The 22,172-nt window shown below is 49.1% G+C and overlaps 2 protein-coding genes across 3 annotated transcripts in view; both read right to left on the bottom strand.

Annotated features, from left to right (window-relative positions):
- Positions 1-4,586: 4,586 nt before the first annotated feature.
- Positions 4,587-5,300, bottom strand: BRK1 (BRICK1 subunit of SCAR/WAVE actin nucleating complex). Its single transcript, XM_052679347.1, has 3 exons — positions 5,148-5,300; positions 4,979-5,061; positions 4,587-4,911 (listed from the first exon to the last, which is right to left on the bottom strand). Exons 1-3 carry the CDS (start codon positions 5,263-5,265, stop codon positions 4,885-4,887), a joined length of 228 nt encoding a protein of 75 aa, XP_052535307.1. The 5' UTR covers positions 5,266-5,300; the 3' UTR covers positions 4,587-4,884.
- FANCD2 (FA complementation group D2) overlaps positions 5,280-22,172 on the bottom strand; it is a 44,648-nt gene continuing 27,755 nt past the window's right edge. For both annotated transcript variants that reach the window (XM_052679287.1, XM_052679288.1), the window contains exons 28-44: positions 22,032-22,141; positions 20,738-20,884; positions 19,379-19,495; positions 18,741-18,869; positions 18,426-18,541; positions 16,569-16,682; positions 15,931-16,058; positions 14,363-14,462; positions 12,976-13,098; positions 12,101-12,194; positions 11,214-11,285; positions 10,116-10,154; positions 9,455-9,529; positions 8,382-8,456; positions 6,037-6,183; positions 5,465-5,539; positions 5,280-5,394 (exon numbers count right to left, since the gene is read on the bottom strand). In XM_052679287.1, coding sequence (XP_052535247.1) covers positions 5,344-5,394; positions 5,465-5,539; positions 6,037-6,183; positions 8,382-8,456; positions 9,455-9,529; positions 10,116-10,154; positions 11,214-11,285; positions 12,101-12,194; positions 12,976-13,098; positions 14,363-14,462; positions 15,931-16,058; positions 16,569-16,682; positions 18,426-18,541; positions 18,741-18,869; positions 19,379-19,495; positions 20,738-20,884; positions 22,032-22,141 — 1,712 coding nt within the window. In that variant the 3' untranslated portion in view covers positions 5,280-5,343. The remainder of the gene's footprint in view (positions 5,395-5,464; positions 5,540-6,036; positions 6,184-8,381; positions 8,457-9,454; positions 9,530-10,115; positions 10,155-11,213; positions 11,286-12,100; positions 12,195-12,975; positions 13,099-14,362; positions 14,463-15,930; positions 16,059-16,568; positions 16,683-18,425; positions 18,542-18,740; positions 18,870-19,378; positions 19,496-20,737; positions 20,885-22,031; positions 22,142-22,172) is intronic.

Genomic DNA, 22,172 nt, shown 5'->3' with positions numbered 1-22,172 from the left:
TGCCACTGTCAGTTTGGTTCTTCTCCGCCTTTCCCGAGGTGGGCAGCTTTAGGGGCTGCGGCCACGGGCATCTCTTCTCCCCAGCACCCAACCCACTCCTTCCTGCCCCCAGCCCGGTTCAGGCTGAGCTGGGTTCTGGCCCCGACTCCAGCAGGCGCAACGTTTCCAACGCACAACGTGGCGGAGGCCAGGCTGGCAGCTGCAGCCCATTCTGGGGGTCTTTCTGCCATCTTGGGGATGCTGCTGCATTTGGTAAATGCGGGCAGACCCGCGGCTGCTGCCGGCTGTGGGTGGGCTGGGACCCAGGCTTTCCTCCTGCATTCCAGCAGTGCCCCAGGTCTGAGGGCTGCTGCTGCTCTGGGGATGCTGCCAGGCTTGGGGTGACGCAGCCCATCGAGCGCGTGAGCCACTCTTCTCTGTCGCAAAGTCCGGCGTCACGCCTCCTGTGCGAGCAATACCAGTGCTGCCGCTGCTCCTAAGCGGGATGGCCACCCTTTACTTAGTCGGTCCAACTGCCCAGAGAAGCAGCCCGCCGCTCTCTTCCTGCACCCGGTGTGTTCCGCTAACACTCCCAGTGCAATGTGCCTTCTGTCATGCCTTTCAAAAGTCGTTCCAAGACCGGGCAGCCCTCCTGGAGCAGGGCCACACGTCAGGCCCGCTATCAGCTGAGTTCCAAGACAAGGGCGTTCTGTTCCGCGCCGGGATCCTCCGGGCCCCGCGGCACGCTGCCACGCAGCGCCTACGGGCGGCGCTCCGCCGGAAAGCAGCGCGCCGGCAGCGGGTTTGCCACCTGCTCTGGGACGCGTTATTGCACACGCGTGCTGCCGAAGAAGCGCTGCCCACAGCGAGCCGCCTGGAAGCAGAAAGCGTCTCCAAGCGCTCTCCCTCGGCGCGTTCAGCCGCGCGGGAGGCCGGGACGGGAGGCGGCCGGAGCGGAGCGGAGCGCGCGAAGGAGCGCCGGGCGCCGCCCAGAGCGCCCACACCCGGCCTCCGGCCCCCCGCCTCGCTCCGCGCCGACAAGCACGGCTCGCTCAGCACGCACGAGGCGGCGAGCCCCCCGCCGAGGCTCTCGGCCGATCTCCCACGAGGCTGCGGGCTTCCCGGCGCCGGCTCGGGCCCGGCACGGCGGCCGCGGATTCTCGCACCGAGCCCCGCGCTCTCCAGCTCGCGCCGCGCCTCAGGGCCGCCGGGAGGAGGCCGCCGGGACCTGCAGTCGCGGCCGAGAAGAGCGGGACGGGAAGCTTCGGAGGCCTTGGATCGTCGGGAAGGCGCTGGGAGTCTTCGAATCGCGAGTTCGCGCCGCACGAGGAGGCTCTGCACGCCGACGCGAGGTTTTTGGCCCCCCCGCGCTGCGGGCTCGAGTCTCGGAGCTGGAGTCGCAGGGCTCGGAGGCCCCAGAGCACCACCAGCACCACCAGGCTGCTGCTGGCAGGAGCTCGGGAAACAGGAGGCACCGCGTCCCCGGGCTGAGCCTGGCTGTGCGCCATCGGCAGCTGTAGGGGATGCGCTGACAGAGGGGAGGCGCAGGAGCCGTAACGTACTCCTTGTGCTTCACACAGACCAGGAGGCCGAGTTGTGTCCTCACTTAGCACCCAAGAAGCCGTTTCTGCCGTGACATTACATTCCTGATCTGCACCTCTGCAAAAGCAAAAGGCAGCTCGAGCCTTTGATGTCTGTAGCATCGGCACTCTCATCTGTCAAAGCAGACAATTGGAAATTAGGATCACGGAATGGTAGAATGGCTTGGGTTGGAAGGGACCGCAAGGATCATCGATTTCCAGCCCTCCTGCCGCAGGCAGGGTCACCAACCTCCAGGTCTGGTACTAAAGGAGGTTGCCCAGGGCCTCATCCAGCCTGGTCTCGAACACGTTTCTGGGCAGCCTGTTCCAGCAGCTCACCGCTCTCTCAGTAAAGAACTTTCCCCTGACACCCAAGCTACACCTGCCCTCCTTGAGCTTAAAACCATTCCCCCACGTCCTATCGCTATTTACCTAGCCGAGTGAAAAGTGGATTCCCTTCCTGTTTATATATTCCCTTTAAATACTGGGAGGCTGCCATGAGGTCTCCTCGCAGCCTCCTCTTCTCCGGGCTGAACAAGCCCAGCTCCCTCAGCCTGTCTTTGCAGGGAGGTGCTGCAGCCCTCTGATCATCTTTGTGGCCTTCCGCTGGACCCTCCCCAACAGCTCGACACCTTTCCCGTACTGGGGGCTGCAGAGCTGGACGCACAACTCCAGATGGGGCCCGCCTAGGGCAGAGGAGAGAGGGGCAACCACCTCCCTGTCCCTGCTGGCCACCCCTCTTGTGATGGAGCCCAGGATACCCTTGGCCTTCCGAGCTGCAAGACCAACGGATCTTATACAAACCGATCGGCGGCCTCTAAAAATGGCTTGGGTTTTACAGAGACTGGAGCCACCCCCGCTGAGGAGTTCTCCTGAGGGAACTGCTGCTCTCTGGATCTCCTTGTCGAGGCAGTGGGCCCTCGCCGGGGACGCCTGGCAGACTCCAGGCTCTGTGATGCCAAAGCACGGCTGCTCTGCCTTGTGGTGCAGCTTCAAGGGGAGTCACCGTCCCTGGAGGAGTTCAAGAGCTGCGGGGAGGTGGCCCTGAGGAATGTGGGCAGTGGGCTGGTGGGGAGGCGGTGGCCCTGTTTTGCAGTCTTGATTCCAGGACACAACTATCAGAGCCGTTTTGGATAGGCACATACCCACCTCCACTTCTACTTACATTGAAGTCAGTGTGAAGTTGGCCTTAGTTTAGACAGAGCTCCAGCAGCTCTATGTCCCAGCTGGTGATTCCAATGCTTCTGCAGCGGTGCTGCCAAGAACACATCCAGCCACAGCAGTGCAGGGTTGCCGAGCCCCAACAACAAGCACAGAGTCTGACAGCGTGCACCGTGTTTATTTTGGGACCTCTGTGACTACTGTATTTCAGCAAGAGCAACCAACATGTGCTTTGGTTTTGCGATATTCTTTAATCACTCAGCTAAATTAGAAACCCCATGTAATGCCATGTCTGAATAGATAAAACTCTTAAAAATCACATCCCCCCACACATGGAAGGCCCAAGATTGTGGTAAATATGGACCCCTGACAGCATCCTCATGAGCAAACAGCGGTGCAGTGATGTGAGTGGGTGCAGACAGCTCAGTGAATCAGAACCTTTCCCACCCCTGTGCCCAGCAGGCAGGGCAAGCCCTCTCTTTGGGAGAGCACTTCTGCCAGGGCCTTGGCACCCAGAGGGAAGCGGACACCACCTCCTTGCACCTTCAGAGCCTCCCAGAGCTGGGCATTTAGCAGGGACAAACAGCAGTTCTCTGTTAAATTCAATAGCGTTTAAGATTATTTTCTCTTACAGACCTTCTTTCCTATCTTTCCTCAAAGTACAGTGCCTAACACCACGGCTCTGATAGCAAGAAGTACCTAGAGAGCTCCTGGTCCACACCTCATGTGCCTTAGAATGTGCTTCGGATCAGATTGCAACTTTGAATTCAGTCTGTATATCTCACTGTTCCTCTCTGCTGGGCTCTGGGACAAGACTGTGAGCATTAACAACCAGAGGTGCAAGGCTGCCTGAGCACCCAGCTCTCCCAGGGCCAAATGAAAGTGTGCTTTGAGGATACAGAGCATGTGTTCATCTGCTGCTACAATACACTTGTGGCAGGGAAAACGCATGTACAGCAATATGCTCTGGACACACAGCAGCACCTGCTGCTGTTGGAAACAGCAGGTTGGCAGAAGGGGGAACCACTGCAGAGCCTGCCAGAGAGCAGGCAGAGACACAGCGCACAGTCAGCTGAGAAGCAGAGTAAGCAATGGATCTCAAGCCAACAAGTTAGCAAGGTTCAGCCCTCGATCCAGGGATATCTGCAATACTCTGTCTTCCACCCCATTAGGCTGAAGAATGCTATGAGAATTTAGGCAGGAAGGGACCTCTGGAGGTCTGTAACTCCCACTACTGGGCTCCACACAGGTGCACTCGAAGCACCTCACCCCCACAAAGCTCTCTGCAGCCTCCACTCCAGCCCATCCATGAGCACAAACAGCACACAGGTGGACTTCTGGTATCCACAGGCCACAATGCAGCTTTCTCCAAGAAGAGCTGGGTGCTCTTCAGCCTGCCCCTGCTGCATGACAGCAGTGTGTCAACCCTCTGACGCACCCAAGCACAGCACCCCATGTCTTGTCAGCTGGCAGCCTTGCAGCAGGGATGTGCAGCCTGACCGGACAGCAAGCTGCGTCACAGAATGGAGAAGGTTGGAGGGGATCTTAAGGATACCATAGGTTCAACCCCCTGCCTTGGGCTGGGTGCCAGGCACCTGGGCAGGATCCCACCCAAGCTGGCCTTTACTGCCTCCACGGGCACCCACAGCTGGCTACGCAGCTTTGAGATGGCTTAGAGGAGTCTTCTTGCTTTGAGAGCAGAAAGCAAAGCTTCCCACAGACAGGGAAACCTTAAGGTAGAATGCACTCTAGGGAGCAACCCAGCTGAGGTCGGGGCTGGCAGCAGGGGGATAACAAGGGGAATACAAGGCATTTGGGTGTCACATCGGCACCACGAGGAGCTGCAGAATAATGTACCGAGCCTGCTGGGAAGCAACAAGACTTTTACTGCCGCCAACCCCGCGGTCTCCCAACGAAACACTCAACAAGAGCAGTGTGCTTGCGGATCCGGATGCCCGCTGAAGAACTGCGATAAACGGGGGGGCGGTGCGGGGGGCGGCTTCTCGCTTCTTGCCACTCAGCTCCCGGACAGGAGGAGGAGGAGGAGGAGGAGGAGGAGACGGAGATGCGCATCGCCGGGCGCTGTGCCGGACCCCCAGCGGCACTCCGCGGCCCCGGCAACGCGGCCCCGCCGGCGGGGGAGCGCGGGGGGCTCCGGCGGCGTCTACGTCAGCGTCTCGCCCTTGGTGACCTGCGGGGACAGCGAGCGCTCAGCCCCCGCCCGCCCCGCGTCCCGCCCCGCCCCGCCGCCCGCTCACCCGCGCCTCGATGTACTCGATCCTGCGCTCCAGCGCCGTCAGCTTCTCGTTCAGCGTGGCCAGGCGGGAGCGGCACGACATGTCTGCGGGAGCGGCGGTCAGCGCCCGCCCGCCCGGACCCTTCCCCCTCCTCCTCCTCCTCCTCCCCCCCAAACCCCGCGGCCCTCACCGAAGGAGTTGAGGAAGTCGGCGATCTTCTTGATGGAGCTGGTGATCACCTCGATGTACTCGCGGTTGGCCCAGTCCTGGTGGATCTCTCGCTGCACCGGGTCCTCCTGCACCGACATGGCCGCCGCCGCCGCCCGCGCATGCGCGCCGCCTCCTCTTCCTCTTCCTCTTCCTCCTCCTCCCGCCCCCCCGCGGGCTCAGCGCCCCGCCCCGCCGCTGTCGCTGTCGCTGTCCGCGCCGCCCGGCTCCTGCGGGACAGCGGGCTCAGGCGGCAGCGGGCGGCCCGGCCGGGCGGCGCGGAGCCGTGGGCGGCCCTACCTCGGCTCCGCCGTCCGCCGAGTCCTCCGAGTCCTCCTCCGGAGCTGCGGTAGCCTGGGACAGGATTTCTTCTCCCTGAGCGGAGGGAGGAAGAGCGGCGCTGAGTGGGCAGGATGTGAAAGCGTTTCGGTAGCCTCGATGGGGCAGCGAGCAAAGGGACCCCCGCCCTTATCTGCAAACAGCACGAGTCACCAGTGCGATGGGCCGCACCGGGCCGGCACCCTGAGGTGCAGAACCCGGCCAACTTCAAGTACTTCCCGCTCTGCTACAGACGTAACAGCCACCTTCACACACAGGGTGGTGAGGCACTGGCACAGGTTGCCCAAGGAGGCTGTGGATGCCCCATCCCTGCAGGCATTCAAGGCCAGGCTGGATGTGGCTCTGGGCAGCCTGGGCTGCTGGTTGGTGACCTGCACACAGCAGGGGTTGGAACTGGATGAGCACTGAGCTCCTTTTCACCACAGGCCATTCTGTGATTCATTCTATGATTCACGTGGCCTCTTAGCTGCAGTCTGCACAAGGTGAGCACTGTCCCCCAGCTCTCGGTGCCCACGCAGCACAGCAGTGCTCACCTGCAGGTCTCGGTTCTTCAGGATGCCCACCCAGAAGGCCTCCTGGCAGTGGTTGAAAGCTAGCATTGCCTTCACACGATACACAAACTGTTCCAGGGACTTCTTCAGCAAAGGCACGTGGTTGGTCAGGCCGAGATCCTGGTGAATCTGAAAACAGCAGAATGGGTCTGGTTGGTTTGTGCCTAGGCTGAGTGCCTAGGCACATTGAGGCTCCACAAGCCCAGGCTGGGTGGAGAATGTCACTGGCAAAATATGTTCTGCTGTAGCAGCTGCAGGGAACAGTGCTAGCCCAGGCCATGGCTACACAAGTGGGATGGAGCAAGCTATTGCTGGTGAAATAGCAGTCATCTCTGCAGGGCAGCAATGAACAGCCGCACAGTGCCAATGCACAGCAAAAAGCAGAGCTACGGCCATCAGAGCACCAAACCACCTGCGTAGGAAGAGACACAGCTACTTGCTGATAGCTGCAAGCTCATCACATCAGATTGCCAAGCACAGAGAAGAAATGAGAAAGATGTAGAATAAACCACTGCAATGGCAATCTCTTCTTGCTCAGTGCCTGACACAGCTCCTTTACATTAGATGTGTGGGATGCAGTACGAACTCAAAAGCCATCTTGTGCAGAACAAAGAAACACGGGCTTTTGGAGGACTGGAACAGGAGGGAAGAGATGGAATTGCTGTAAGCACAAAGCAGCTGAGGAAGGGCAGCTATGCCAGGTAGTGTGTGTGATTTAGCTGTGGGTGAGTAAGCCTGTCTGAGCAGTCTGTTCCTGCAAGGCTTGGATGTGCAATACAGCACGGAGTCATTGCTGAAACAGAGAGCCATAAACAACTACGTTGTGCATAAGAATATTTTTCTTTCATGAGAGTACTTTGCAGCCTTCTAGCATCAGATCCTCTCATTAGCTGCAGTCTGAAATCAGATTAACTGCATATCTTGGATGAGTTCAACACATGAGGGTAGGGAGGCACTGCCTTCCTTCGTCTGCTACCAGCAGAGAAGTACCACCAGAGTAACAACAGCAATCTGTTCTCTGGTCTGAGTACAGGCAGGAGCTGGCAATCATTGGCACCAATCAGAACCTACCCAGGAGCGACTGCAGTAATGACACTGCCAATGTCACTGTTCTCCCTGGGGACTGGAACCTGTCCCACTGCCTGCAGGCAGTTTGAAGTCTCAACAAAGCACCTTCTCATTTGCCAAAATCTGACCCCAGAAATTCTCCTTCTCTTGTTTTCCCCAAACCATTTGGCACAGAGACCTGATCAGACCACACTGGTGAGACAGAAGTATTCAGTGACTGTGCTTATAGGCTAAGAGGGACCACAGGAAACGGCACTTGAACATCCTGGCTGAGTGCAAAGACAAATACAACACTGAAACTGCAGTGATGTTATCCTGATCACACAGTGAACTGAGACTTTAAAGTAGGCATGAGGATTTCAGTTTCCAATACGAGAATTGCTTTTTAGCATCTCCAGGGTTTGTGCCAGGTTCCAGTTCACCAGACTGACTGGACAGGTTCTCTGCTAGGCTGCAATGGTGTGTTCTGCTTTTCAGCTGAACTTTTCTGCTCCTGATGCCAGCTCTGGACTAAACTGCTAGCAAATCTAATCTGCCTCGTGGAGCCATGCTTTATGGTCTTTTCCCTTTACCTGCCTTGGAAAAGCTTTTGTCAGAAATGTGTTCTTGGGCCTCTGAGGAACGTGGAAGGAACAAAGCAGCACAAGTAAAGTTTTTTCTAACAGCATTTTTCCCCCCGTGATTGTCTCTCTTGGGACAAGCACTGGCTGCCCACACTGCAAGCAGGGCGATAGTCCTCCTTCCTTCTTTCCCTCACTTCACTACAGAGGCTGGCAGACTGGCTGGATGCCACCAGCACAATCCTTTCCGTTTGCCCTCTCCTCTAACATCAACATAACAAACCAAGACGACACCTAGAGGGGATTTTGAGTATGGTTGTCTCCTTGTTCTGGCTCACAAGGCTGGTGATCTTCGCCGTGGCTTCTCTCACACATTACCAATCTGGCAATTGTACTTTATACCAGGTTTCCAGGGTCTTGGCTTGTGTGTTCAGAAACTCTCTTGCACATGCCAACAACAGAAGATAACTTTCCTTTTGAATAGGGTATGCTAACCTGATCTGACATCCAATTAAGCAGCTTCCAAATCAAATACTTCAGCTTTCTGGCTGTTGACCGTGGCTATCTCACCTCCTCTCAGAGCTTTTGCTATAACTGACACATGTAAGACTGCAATTAGAACCTGGCCGTGCCCTGGAAAACCAGGGAAAAGAATAAAACGTGCTTACAAGAGGAGTTTGTGGAACAATTGGAACTTACCTTGGAGTGGCCACACATGTGGTGGAGCTGTCTGGTACTCAGCTGCAATGTTTTCAGCAAACTCTGCACATCGTCCTGAAATAAAAACATAGACCAGTAAATAATTGTCAAAGCATTTTGTCCCACAAGTGACTTAAAGAATTAGTGTAAGAGTTTTAGACTAAAGAAACCTTTTAGAGGTACAATTAGGAATCATCAGGTGAACAGGATGAGCCATAGGAGAACTGCACTGTGCATGTGGCAATTAAAGGACCACACATCATAACCTATCAATGAAAGCAATTAGGGGCAATTAGGATCAAGATAATCTTGTCACATCTTGCCTAAGTACAACCTTCTAAAGTAGGGGAACTGGAAGGAAAATACGTAATACTGTCAGATTGTGGTATTTGAAACAATTCCAGCATGAACTCTGGGCAACAACCCATTCTACTGAGTGAATTATGAGGCCCTGTCTATCGTGCAGCAGGTATCCTTCCTGATAACCTAAATCCCTACATATCTGGAGAACAGATCTCAAGTTTGCTATAGAAATGGTCATTTCTTAGAGAGCTGGTTGAAATGTGGAGGCTAACCAAAAACCAAGTCTCACTGACAAACGGGCACTGCCTTGCAACAAAGCAAGGGACCTCAGACTGTTCTTGTCTATGGTGTGGTGCACCTAGGTTGGTCTGCACCCACAGATGTTGAACTACCCAAAGTTGCAAGAATTTTTTGCAAAAACGCTGTCCCTCCAGATTGCAAATCCTCACCAACCTGACCTGCTGAATGTGACCTTCCCACTCTGTCAGGGACACCTCTGTGGTGATGGTATTTGAAGGAGAAGGAGGAGTTTGAAAGGGTTTCCTCTGCTATCAGCAAAGCCATGCAGCTTTGTCAAAGGTTCTTGGCAAGCTGGAAAACATTGTTTGCTAAGGGAGCACTGGACAGGCTAGTGAAGCAAGGCACAGCACAGCTAGAGACATCAGACAGGTTGGTCATTAAGTGTCACAAGTGTTAGGCCAACGTGTTACAGCAAGCATTGGGCATGCTTCCCAACTGAGAGCAGACAGTTCTCCTTTCAAAGCACTTACCCGATGTTTTTTAAAGCTGTGGTCCAGGAGAGGCATGGCAAACTTCAGAAATGCTTCTACAAAGACACGGCCATACTACCAAAAATGACAAATATTTTAAAAGGCAAGTTTAAATTCCTTCTCAAAGAATCACCAGGAAGTCAGGTAAGATAGCCATACATTCTTTCAAGCTACTCTGAAGACTCCTCTTACTCAGTAGAAGACTATTCTGAAATATACAGGCTCAGTAAGAGGTTCATTTGAATCACTGAAAAGGCAGACTAAAAACACATACACACAACCCTGGTCTTACCAGCAAACTGGCAATAGAATCTAAGTAAACAGAATTAGAGTCACTACAGAAATCCTAGTCAGAAGAGGGAGAGTTGCAGGGAGATGCACGGTCTTCCTGGGCTCCAAGGGAGACCTGCTTGTCGTGCTGTTTACTCTGCCTTGAAGTACCATGGGAAAAGGAGAGAGGGGGAAGGGCTTCAGCAAGTACTGGCAATTGCAGCAAATTCTCTGTGGTTGAGCCATGCAAGGACAGTAAGTGGAAGGGTATAAAAATGCAAAGGTACGTGTGCTCCCTCCAGAGAATGCAGTAACTGCTCTGCTGCACTGGAAACGACTATTCAGAAAAGCTGATGCTTCAGCAGCTCTCTTCAGTGGAGTTCTTACTTACCTTCAGGCAGATGCTGAGTACAGGCCTGCTGTCAAACACCTACGTGGACAAGAGTTAAAGAGTCAGATAAGTCTGCAAATCTGAAGGAAACAATGCAAGCCCAGCAAACAATTAAAAATAGCTCACTGTTGCATGCCATTTGCTGGCACGTGGCACCTATTCAAGGCAAAATCCATTCTCAATTTTTGACAGGGAGCACGGTGCAAGTGCATGAAATGTAATGGTTGTCAGACAGAAGTGCTTTGCAGGATGGCCACTCAGCCATCTGAAGAGAGCAGGGAGGCAGACCTTTTGCAGATGGCACAAAATCATCTCAGTGATTCTGAAGTTCGTAATAGCCTGGAAACTGACAGATCCTGCCCAGCTGATAGGCAAGCAGCCATAGAGCAGACAAAGCAAAACTGAGGTGTGCAAAAGAATGTCTTTCACAGGAAACAGTGAAGCTTGTGCATTAATTTGGTGCCAGCTGGCAGAAGGCACCAGTTATCACACAGCTGTGGTCTGAGAACAAAGAAAGAATCTGAATAGGTGGTCTCAGCCCTGCTGAGGGTTTCCTTTTTGTACATGTTTATTTACATTTTTTTGCCAGTTACTGATTCTATCACGAATTTGTGAGCATTTGAACTGACAGAGCACACAGGTGTCAGCAAGTGCTGAGATGTTACCATGGTGCTGCTATGGACTGCAGAAAAAACACCGAGTTAGCTCTATGCTTTCATGCTCTTAGAAGACTGGTGCTGTGAGAGAACGGAGTGCAAATAGGGCCCCAGAGAGTGCTGCTATTACAGAAGAATCCAGCTCAATTCAAGAGAACTCATAAGCTGTACTTGAAAAAGCCTGCTTCTCTCTTTGTACAGACTTACCATTTCTGTGACAGCTATGTTATAAGAAGTGCAGGCTGTAAGAATCAGAGTGCTAAAATGGAAACCCTTGTACACAGGTTGTAATACCTTTATTTCCCACCTCCAGGTTGTTCTGCCAGTACATCATCCTTCACACTTTTCTCATGTGCTCATAAACCCAGGTTCACTGGGATGTGCTGGGCATCACAAGGCAAAAGCAGAGACATCACAGATCATCATCACCACAGATCCTCACCTTAACCAAGTTAATGAGGATGTGGAAATTCCGCACAGCAATGTTCCACTTCAGCAGCTTCTCCAGTTGTACCTGATGGGATGCAAGGGGACAGTAACCCAAGATGTGCATTTCCTCTCACTTTGCTGAATGCTCTCACCGTGTTTGCTGTACTCAAAGTGCAGTTATTTTGAAGACAGAGGGACAGAGCTTTACCACAGGAAGATCTGTCACAGCAAAAGCACTCAGTGGCAATGCCAGCATGATCAGGACCCCCACGTCCTGTAATGCTAAGAGTTCACAGAATCACAGAATGGTTGGGTTGGAAGGGACCTTCAAGTTCATCATGTTCCAACCCCACTGCTATGGGCTGGTTGCCCCTCACCAGGTCAGGCTGCCCAGGGGCCAGGAAAAATTCTGCACAGAAAGGATACATGTAGAATGCTGTGTGGCCCATCCAGGACATCAGTAATCCCCAGAATTAAGCTGAGTTTGATAAAGAATTCAGACAGCTGCCAGATGCACATTTGTATTCATATTTATCTTCCTCTGGCATTAATACCACTTCTTTGTTTTTAGAAGCTTTAGGTTGGAAAATAATTTTGTGAAGCCACACAGGTGTGCAGACCACCTGCACAGCATATTAGTTTGTGGATTGCTACCTGTTTTCTCTTCATAGCTTCTGATAGATTTACTGGATTTTTAGATGGTGGAAAGCAGGAACAAAAGGATGCTAGTCACATATTAACCTGTGTATCAGTTTGGGCTGATAAAGGAACCTCTCTGACTGCATTTCCCAGTCCACGTTCAGCAGTAGATTCCTTTACAAGCTGTACATCTTTATTATACCACCCAGTTTAGATTAGGTCCTTCTCCCCTCTGTGATACCAATGCATCTGTTTTCCTACCTCACTTGAGTCTGATGGTTTCCCAGCTGGGATGCTTTTCACAGAACTCTCAAGCTGAGCCATCATTACTCTGAAGAAAACTGGGAATGTCTGTCTGTGAAGAAAGAGAGAGCAAAACTGAAAGCCATCCACTAGCATCTGGATAAACTCATCACTAAAACAGCTTGGAAACTCAGAGATTGCCCCATTGGGCATCCTTCTTAGTAGGAAATCCCAGGAGATTAAGCCTAGGGCTCATAAGCAGGTACTGCCCAAGCACTCAACGCAGATGGAGAATGCTGGATAGTCACTACCAGTTCCCCAGTATAAATTACACAGACACCTTCTTCCTCTTTGTAGCCCTGGGAGCACACAAGTCTGCAGTTCATAGCATAAGATGAGTTTGGTACCTCAAAAACACACAAATTTTGTCTATCCCTATGTAAGCAACATTTCTTAGTTGCTGTGCTGGCAGCAAGAATCACCCAAATCCAAGTATGGAGCTTTTGCAAACTACATATTAACCCAGGAGTGCTTTCAGCCACCCCAGGTCACCAAAGGTGACTTTTAGTGTGCTTTCTATCACTGCAGTGGCATGTAAAGGAGTAGCACACACAACAACAGACAACAGCTCATTCTTCATGTGAAATGGCTTGCAAATAAAAGCTCAACATTGCATCAATGCACAAGGATTTATCACCTCAACTTAAAGCTAATAATTATTTACTTATCTATTATGGACTGCCAAAAATACTTAGGAATGCCCAGAGTTGCCTGCAGTGGCACTAAGATGAAATTATTACATAACAGACAACAAAATATGAAAATAAATGTAAATCAAGTAGAAAATGTCCCTGTGTACCTTGTGATGTTCTGATGTCTACTGAGGTAATTACCTGCTCAGTGTGGGATACGTAGAAGAACACCCATCTTTGGCAGAATTGATCAACTCAGGAATACCAACACTGGAGATTTCTTCTATAGCTTTCAAGATGTCATCTGTGTGCTCCAGGTAGACACTGAATCCAAAACCAGCTTAGTTCATTAGTAAATATTACACAGAATAACACAGCAAGCTCTTGAACTTTACACTGCCTGTAGCACGTAGCCTAAAATTGCCTGGTTCATTCTTATGCTGAGTATCTTCAGGATCCTTCAGTACCCTTGGGTTCCTGTCCAGCCCCACAGATCTGTGTGTGTTCAAGCAATGCAGCAGGTGGCTTACTATTTCCCTTTGGATACAAAAGGCTTCCTTCTGCTCCCTGTCTCTGTCTTCCAGCTCATGGGATGGCTATTTTGAGAACTATTACCTACTAATAAAGAATGAGGCCAAAGGCAGCATTAAGCACAGCAGCAATCTCCTCATCTCTCATAATCATGCTTCCCTGCACATCCAATAAAGGATGGAGACTCCCCTTATCTTCCTTCTGTTGTTTATGTACTTACAAAAACATTTTTTATTGCCTGTCACTTTAGTGGCCAAGTTAAGCTCTAGCTTGGCTTTGGCCCTTCTGATTTCCTCCCAGCATAAATGCACATTTGTAGTCTCCTTGACCTGCCTGTCTCTTCTTCCAAAGGTCATAAATTCTTTTGGTCCAGGGCAGCCTGCTTTCTTCTGATGAAGAAGGGCAACTGAAACAAGGTGACTTCCAGAGATCCCTTCCAGTTTTCACCATCCCATGACTCTGTCTCACCTAAGACTCAGCCCTGTTCTCCTCGCCTTTAGTGAGAGTGGATTTGTGTTCAGTTTTATGAAAACAAAACCAGAAGCTTGGGTCCAGACACACATTCACACATGCCTTCACACACATCTGTACATGTGCTGATGTACACTGACAAGCTACAGTGCAGCTAACACAAGGTCCAAGCGTGCTTTCTTTACTATGGGTGGTGAGGTGCTGGAACAGCTGCCCAGAGAGGCTGTGATGCCCCGTCCATCCCTGGAGGTGTTCAAGGCCAGGTTGGAGGGGACCCTGGGCAGCCTGGGCTGCTGTGAAATGGGGAGGTTGGTGGCCCCCCCTGTGGCAGGGGAGTTGGAGACTCATGATCCTTGAGGTCCCTTCCAACCCGGGCCATTCTGTGATTCTGTGCTTCTATGGCCAGTGACCAGCAGAATTCTTCCCATCACGCACCGTCTTCCAGTGATGTAGAAACAGTGTGCTAAGCCAAACTGCCTAAGTATGAGGATTATGACCAAGAGGAGTTGTTCCTCTGCAACACCAGTAACTAAGAGAAAAGGTTCCACAGTGTCTTAATGTGCTTTTACAAAGGCTTGAGTCTTACCAGAGCAAAGTATGCAGTGCACTGTTGAAGTGGCTGCCCTTCTCGCGATCCCCACCAGGCTTCATCCATGACTGGCAGAGGAACTGCTTTGCTAGTGAAGCTGGAAAAGGTAAGGAATAAGTTACAGAAGGAATCGAATGTGTTTTGTTTCCCAAGAATCCAAAACAATTTCCTTCTTCCATAAAAAGGCCATGCATCCAGATGGCTTGCCAAAAGATCACAGCATCATTACCCTTCAGTATGCTTGAACTTTGAGAAGATGGAATGCATTTTCCCCAGAAAGCAGTAAGGTCACAAGCTGAAAGAGGCTGAGACTAGACATAAGGAGGAAGTTATCCATTGCGAGGCAGGTTTGTAGGTTGCCCAGAGAAACTGGATGCTCCATCCCTGAAGTGTTCCAGGTTTTGAGCAGCCTGGTCTGATGTGAGCTGTCCCTGCCCGTGGCAGAGGGAGGAGGCACAACTATGGTTTGGTCCCTTCCAACCCAAACTGTTCTGTGACCAACAGCATGTGCACATCCAGTATGCTCCTGGTTTGGAATACTCACTTTCATCAGAAGCCATCCACCTCCAGCTTAGGTCAAGCATAAGGTCTTTGGTAGCTCCTAAAGCCAAATATTTAAACAAGGCAATATGCCACCCTTAGGGCATCCATTTCTAAAACTGTATTCCAATAACAAGTGACTTTTTGCTTTGGCCACAGCTTTGTAACCATGACTGTTAACTGAAGTTTATAGGTTACTCACAACTCCTAACGAATTTGTTTCTCTTTTGCAGAAATGCTTACCAACAGAACATTATTAGTAAAAACGGGTTATTCCCTGACACGGTCTGTGGGTAGTTCTTCCAACGTGGGACAGTTTAAAACAGTAAAAATCCCATCAAAGTAGGGAATTTATCATTGAGTGGCCGTGGGTATCTGAGAAAGACAAATTCTAGAGGTGTTGCAGTATGACAAGTACAGCTGAGAGGGGAGACCATCTTCATCATACACTGAAATAAAGAATTACAAGTGGAGACAAACTACTTTTCTTGTATATTCCTTGCAAGGATGCCTATGCCTCACCTTCTTGAAGGTGATTCTTCTTACGGTCCTGCTCCTAATCCCTACGAAGGCCAGTTCTCTTGACTGAGATGCACACAGTTAGCTGTCGCTAATTTTTTTCTCCCTCCACTCTGGAGTAAGAGCTCTACCTGCACAGTTTATTTCCACGTTCTTGGAAATGAACTGTCACAACAAACTGAGCTACGTGTACTTACCAGTTACATCTGTGATCAGCTCCATCATTAGCAGCTAAACTGAACAGCAAACTTACTCACAGAGCTCTTAAAAGCCGTGAGGCTCCAATTTCAAAAAGCACTAACCAAAAGAGCTGGAGTTTGCCTTTCTGCATAAGACTGAGGCACAGCAAAACAAGTACCAAAGAGCTCCCAATAGACTTACTGCAGTTCCTTTTGCTAACTGCTACAACTGTTCATTTGCAGACTGATTTACAAAAAAAGAACAAGATTTACAAAAAAAGAACAGCACAAAAACTAATGCAGGAGAAAAGGCTCTTCACACATTACCCATTTTCTCTCTCTTCCAGCCAGTCATTGGTTTTTCAGAGATGGCCATCAGGAGCTGAGTGAGGATGAACGCACACTGGAAGCTGGGAATGCTCTGCTGGAAATTCAGTAGGTATTGGAAACTCTCACTGCAGAATGACAGGAAAGCAAAAAGGTGAAGACAGCATAGATAGGGTAATCTCCAGCAACAGACTGGCTCAAGATCCAAGGTCTCCCTAGCCTAGCACTTGTAGCAGTTCCATTCTGAAGAAAGGGTAGCAACCTGCAGTAGACAAAAAGTCAATGACTGAGAAACCTCTTGTAAGCCCTAGCTGCTCTAAGCTTAGCAACATCGTTATACACTGCTTCTGTCTTGTGCCCTGTAGACATTTTAACTGCTCAGAACCCATCTGTTCCTTCTGTGAATCCTACTGACCTGCTAGTTTCACACAGCATGCTTACACATGCACCCCATAGACTAATGCCTATCTTATAATCCAGCAGTTCATTTTATCAGCTTTGACTGCACTGCCATTCAAATGAAATGCAAACCTTTCTGTTCAGAGGTGTTCAGAGCCCTAAGAGAGCTCCTGAACACACACTCATACACAATGCTTGAAATCTTATCACTTTCAGAGCTTGGGAAACGTTGACTGTACCTTATCAGCTCTTCAAGAGGAACAAACTCCGTCTCTCCTGGCTTCAGCCTGTCTGCAAGTACCTGGAGAGCTGACCTCAGCAAGTTGGAATTCTCATGCTGAGAAAAACCATTCCTGAGGGTAGAAAAAGTCCAGCTCAGCACCAGAACAGGAGGAGAGATACTGCATAGAAAAGCATATCTGAGCAGATGTTTGCAACAGGGATGTTTGATGCAAAGAAGCCAATACACCAGAAGAGCTCAGCAACATGGAAGTTATAGGGGGCGCAAAAACCGAAAGCCGATTGTAACTGCTAGCTTTGTCCATTATGGTTTGTCTTTTCCAGGGAATGTAAAACCTCGTGTACACAGGTTACCCACTTTACAGTGCACGGATTTCAGATCCAGGTTGGAAGGAAAAACATCTTTCCACATAAGTACAAGTCCATATATATACAAACAATATTATGCAGATCTGAAAAATAGAGGATGCCTATTGACAGTTGCTGTGCAAATGCAGTGAGGTGTGCAGTCAGCTCTCAAGCAGTAAGCAGAAGCCTAACAGGAAGGAAAAGACCTTCATCAAGACCTTCATTAACTCTTTGAACTACCACTGTCTGTGAAATTATCCACTCTGACTACGAATTCTGGAAGTGCTGGCTCCATGCTCTACATCTTCACACTGAACACAGGGGCTTGATAACAGTAAAGATCAAGTGCACCTTTAACACAGAAGATAATTCATGATTGCCAACAAATGAGAGATTCACAAAACATTAATGTAAGTTACAGTTGGGCTGGTGGACATCTAGCCCCCAGTATATGTCTGCTTGTTTTATACCAAGACAGAACTATCTTACTGTTCACATGGAATAGAGGGTAAACTCATCTTGAGCTGCTGGTGCACAAAGAGAGAAGAGTCCTTTGGTTTACAAGATGGGTAGATTAAAGAACAACAAATTCATAAGTCGTAATGAGAAAATGATCAGTTTGGAAACAGCCAGAAGTGCCATCGGGGTCTCTATGGCTTTAGCAGCGGCTAACAGGAGAGACACACCTCAGTAAGAAGCAGAAGAGGCATCATCAGCTGCTTACCTTCACACATGACATAAAACAACTGTTCAGTTTGATTAGAAAACAAGAAAACCTACAAAATTCTGCTAGATTCTGAAGAAAGTTTAACGTTTACAAAGCATTCAAAGTTCAGGGAGTGCCAAAGGCGTGTTGATTTGCATTCTGCTGCTTCCTTCTCTTGCTCTTTTTACACTTGCTCCTACCTTCAAAGCACAACCAAAGGAAACCATTTTCCACACTCAGATCTAAATTAGGATTCAGAAAAAAAAAAACAAAACTGCGCAGTGCTACCCTGAATTTTGTTAACAGACGCAGAAGTTAAATCCAGAGTGAAGGTACAATTACAGTTTGGCATTTCAGAATCTGGTTCAAGAGCATCAGCAGCAAAAGCTCATCAGTGAAATGCACATCCATTATTTCCAGTGAAAAAAATTAATCCTTTCATTGCTCAACATTGAGGCAGTGACAAATTAGCACGAGGCTTGCTGGGCAAGAAATTCCAAGATCCCCATGCAGAATGGGGTGGCAGTATTCTACTTATGCCAGTCATCATCCAAAAAATCACACGGATCAATGCACTGAACACTGGCCTGTTCTGTGCTTCCAACTGTTCTGCATTCACTCTCAATCACTGGCTTTGTTCAGGGGAGTCAATGACAAAGCATTTAAATGTCTCCAGACACAGCAGAGTGCAGTTCTGCAAGACTGGTAGGTCATCAGTTGGGTACAAACACTACAGAGGAACATGAGAGGGAGGGAGCACACAAACTTTGTTCATTTATGTGACCCTTTGGTTTAAACTCACCATGCAAACAGCAAGCGAAAAGTTTGCAGCAGCTGGTGGTAACAAGAGGACATCAGCTGGTACTCCTGGATGTCCAGTCCTGATTCACCTACCACACCTTGGTTTGGTATAACTGTCTTCAATGCAGAACAAATTTTTCATTAAATACTAGTCCAGGGAAAGAAAACGGCGAAAGAACACATTTCTATCAACTCAGTGCTTAAAACACCCTGCAACACACCAAAGCCACTCTCTTTACCCCACAAATAAAACCAAAAATATTTCTGGAGGCAACAAAACTTGATGATTTTTGAGTCTAAATCGCTGCCCGCTGACCTGGAAGTAGTTGTGCATGTTCTCCATGTGATTGCACAGTGGCTTTAGAAGCTTGACTACACACACAGCAACTTCCTTTGGGGATCTCTGACAAAGGTGGGAAAAACCAATATCCTTGTTGCCTTTTTCCTGTAGCAAACCAAAATTTTAAAGTCATTTCAGTCTTACTTGATAATAACTTCAGAAGTCATCACCCAGAAAACCAAGGACTCCTTGCACTGAAGGTGTTATTCTAAAGAATATGAAAACATACAGGGGAAAAAAATAAAAAACAGAAAATTGATTCTAACACCTTCTGTCTGCTTAAGCTGAGCTGCTTCTTGAACAGCAGAGCCAGTTTCTCCAAGTTGGGCAGGGAGAAGTGCCACCTGAGTTTTGGGCTACATGGTTTTCCCTCAGCTGCATGCACTCTCCCAAGACATGGAGAGAATTAGATGCTGCAAACACTTTGGTGAGTGATGCAGTACAGTAATTTCTTTTGAAAAGGCAATTGCTGCTCTGACACAGCTGGGAGACAGACTGCCATTCAACTGCAAGGTGAATATATTTCTGAAAAACATTTAGTCAGGAAAGGCTGGAAGCCACTGATGAGCTCTGCCAGCCCGGGTCACGGCCCACCAAGCTGCTGCTGGACACACCTTGAAGAAGGGCACTCTCCTAGTGGGGCCTGGGCTCAGCACATGTTCTAGCTTCCAGCACATGTCATCCAGAAGGAAGCAGAGCTCAGCAGGCCCCAGCTGCACAACTTCACTAGCCTGCAATTACAAGGAAGAAAAGTCAATTCCAGGACTCAGCACCTAATCGTAGTGCCTTGAAGCTGACATTCACTCCCTCAATTTCCAGTTATGTCTCCTTGGCTTAGTTAACCTCTGCCAGGGAGCAATTTGGTAGGTGCTAGGCTTTTGCCCTTTCCATTGTAGGGATGGGATATCAGTTCTGGTTACTCAAAGCACAAGGTGGATCTGGTGCTCTGAACACAACTCCAGTAACACCCAGCTACTGAGAGAGAACGTGTTTATACACTGAAGTTCAAAATCACAGAATTGTAGGGGCTGGAAGGAACCTCTGGGTCCAAGCTCCTGCTAAAGCACGTTCTGTATGATACACAGGAAAGTGCCCAGGGATGTTTTAAATCTTTCCAGGGGAGGCTCCACAACCTCTCTGGACAGCTTGTTTCAGTGCTCTGCCACCTCATAGTAAAGAATTTTTTCCTGTGTTCAGATGGAACTTCCTACATTTCAGTTTGTGACACTTGCCCGTTTTCCTGTCACTGGGCACCACCAAAGAGCCTGGCCCCATCCACTTGGCTCCCACCCATTAGATATTTATGATTTCTTCTCAGGTAATCATTTGAAATAATGCCACATGTGCCAGGAGGTTTCTCACGTAGCCTTACTGCACCCTGCACACATGGTGATAGCTGTCCTTGGAGCAGGGCAGGCTGCACTCCACACTGTCACAACCTTTTTGCATTTTACTAATCCTATGGTTGCATAACAAAATTAGACTCCAGATGGACTGAGCCTGCCTACAAAGAGTCAAACAAAATTAAGTACTTCTGCTCTCCATCTCCATAGTAATGCAGAGTTTTATATAAGCTTCCAGATGGCAAACATCCATGACACCAGTCTCGTTTTTGCACCATTTCCCCTCTAACAATGACTTGAGACAGCTGCCTTTTTGCAACATGGACTCTGCTGTCATAGATTCTTTGGAATGGGCAGGCCCTCTCATAGTGTTTTTAACATGCTATACCTCAGCAGTGTTCAGTATTAAAGCTTTTCTCTTTCCATAAAGTTATATATGCTATATCTTTTTTTCCTTATATCTAGTGGGTGGCAAACTTGCTCACAGCAGAGAGGGTTGGACTACTTCCCATCCCAAGGGGAAGGTTCTGTGATACACAATATTAACTTTACTTAGGTTTCACTTTAATGGAGCAGGAGAGGCCAAGGCCACAGCGAGGCAATCAGTAACACAAAACTGGTTGCACTCACCTCTGTGTGCATCTCTGTGTCCAGGACAGACCTTGTCAGCAGCCCACAGTGGAGTACAGAGAACACTTCCAGGTCCAGCTCTCGGAAGTAGGGGCGATAACTCTGCAGCTGTGCCAGAGGGTTTCCTGTCTCTCTCTCAGCAGCACTCTGAAAAATGAATGGCAGAACTCAGCTTGCAACCTGCAACACTTTCTAGCTCAAATAAACCTATTTCTTCTACACAGTCCTCTGTATTTCTTGCAAAGATGAAACAAGACTAAGAACAATTTGCAACGGGTAGCAGAGATGAATACCCACAATCAGAAGCATCTTCATTGTGGATTGTACAGGCCACTAAACATTTTCTGGAAAAAATAACATATAGGAAACCAGAACAATCTTTGCTATCTGCTTTCTATGAAACAGTGGCTGCATGAAATTCATCCTGGACTGGTGAAAGACAGCGTAAGCACCATAAGAGACAAATGTTTTTATCTCTGATAAACACCAGGATGGTAAACCATGGCATGCTATACTGCTTGTTGGCCCCAAATCTATGCATTCCTAAGAGATTCACTCCATGTAACCCTGCCACGTGAGCAGGGTGTGGATCATGCAGGATTTATGGATTTTGTCATCCATGCATTTGTCTGGGACCAATACTCCTGTTAGCTAAAAAAAGGTTTTACATCCATTAATTTCCAGAACTACCCAAGATTTCGCTCATCTTAACTTAAGTGACTTTGTTATGGTACTTGACTCAGTTTTCATAGCTGTACAGTGAACGGAGACAGGAAAAGCATATTTGCTGGACCAAAAAAAATGGTAAAATAGGCTCTGAATATCAGTCATTAGTAACAGTGTAGTGGTAGTTGTGCCTTGAAGGATGTCTGAGATCCCAGCATCTGGGATACTGAGTCCAAAGCCAGGCACACTTCCCTGGGCCCTCTCCTTCAGCTAGCACAGATTGTGCATTCTGGGCATAATGATAAGAGCTTGCTTCAAAGAACAAGAAAGAAGATCCAACAATCCATTTGTTGATAGATTTGGGGAGCAGCTCCTAGTGTGTGAAGAAAATGGGTCATTTTAAGTATGCTTTATGATGAATATATTGATCAAATACCTCAAGAAAAAACTAAAAAATGAGAAAAAAAGAGACTGAATCAGAGGTATGTATTTTCTTACAGGGGTCTGTATTTTTCCAGATTTACATCAATTTCTGACTTGAAACTAGGAACTGCACTTGCCTGCAGTACTTCAAAGCTTTTGTTTTTATTTCATTTCCCTTTACCTTTCCTGCAAAGTATGTACCTACCTTCTCCAGCTCAGAGAGCTCAGTATCAGGCTGGTTTCCATCAGAACTTTCATCTGCCTGAGTATGCTCTGCACTGCAGGCTTTGCTGCTGTCAGACTTTTTTTTCTTTCCTTGAAGAAAACAGCAAATTCAGGAGAGGAA

Source organism: Tympanuchus pallidicinctus, unplaced genomic scaffold, assembly GCF_026119805.1.
Source record: "Tympanuchus pallidicinctus isolate F22 unplaced genomic scaffold, pur_lepc_1.0 scaffold17, whole genome shotgun sequence".
NCBI lineage: Eukaryota > Metazoa > Chordata > Aves > Galliformes > Phasianidae > Tympanuchus > Tympanuchus pallidicinctus.
The sequence above is the reverse complement of the archived record's forward strand: the minus strand, read 5'-3'. Positions and strand labels throughout refer to the sequence as shown.

What these genes read in the sequence shown, in the direction of transcription:
- BRK1 (XM_052679347.1), bottom strand. Translation starts at nt 5,265, where the DNA reads ATGTCGGTGCAGGAGGACCCGGTGCAGCGAGAGATCCACCAGGACTGG. An exon ending in CGACTTCCTCAACTCCTTCG is followed by an intron (nt 5,062 to 5,147) that starts GTGAGGGCCGCG and finishes CCGCTCCCGCAG; the next exon opens with ACATGTCGTGCCGCTCCCGC. An exon ending in TCGAGTACATCGAGGCGCGG is followed by an intron (nt 4,912 to 4,978) that starts GTGAGCGGGCGG and finishes CTGTCCCCGCAG; the next exon opens with GTCACCAAGGGCGAGACGCT.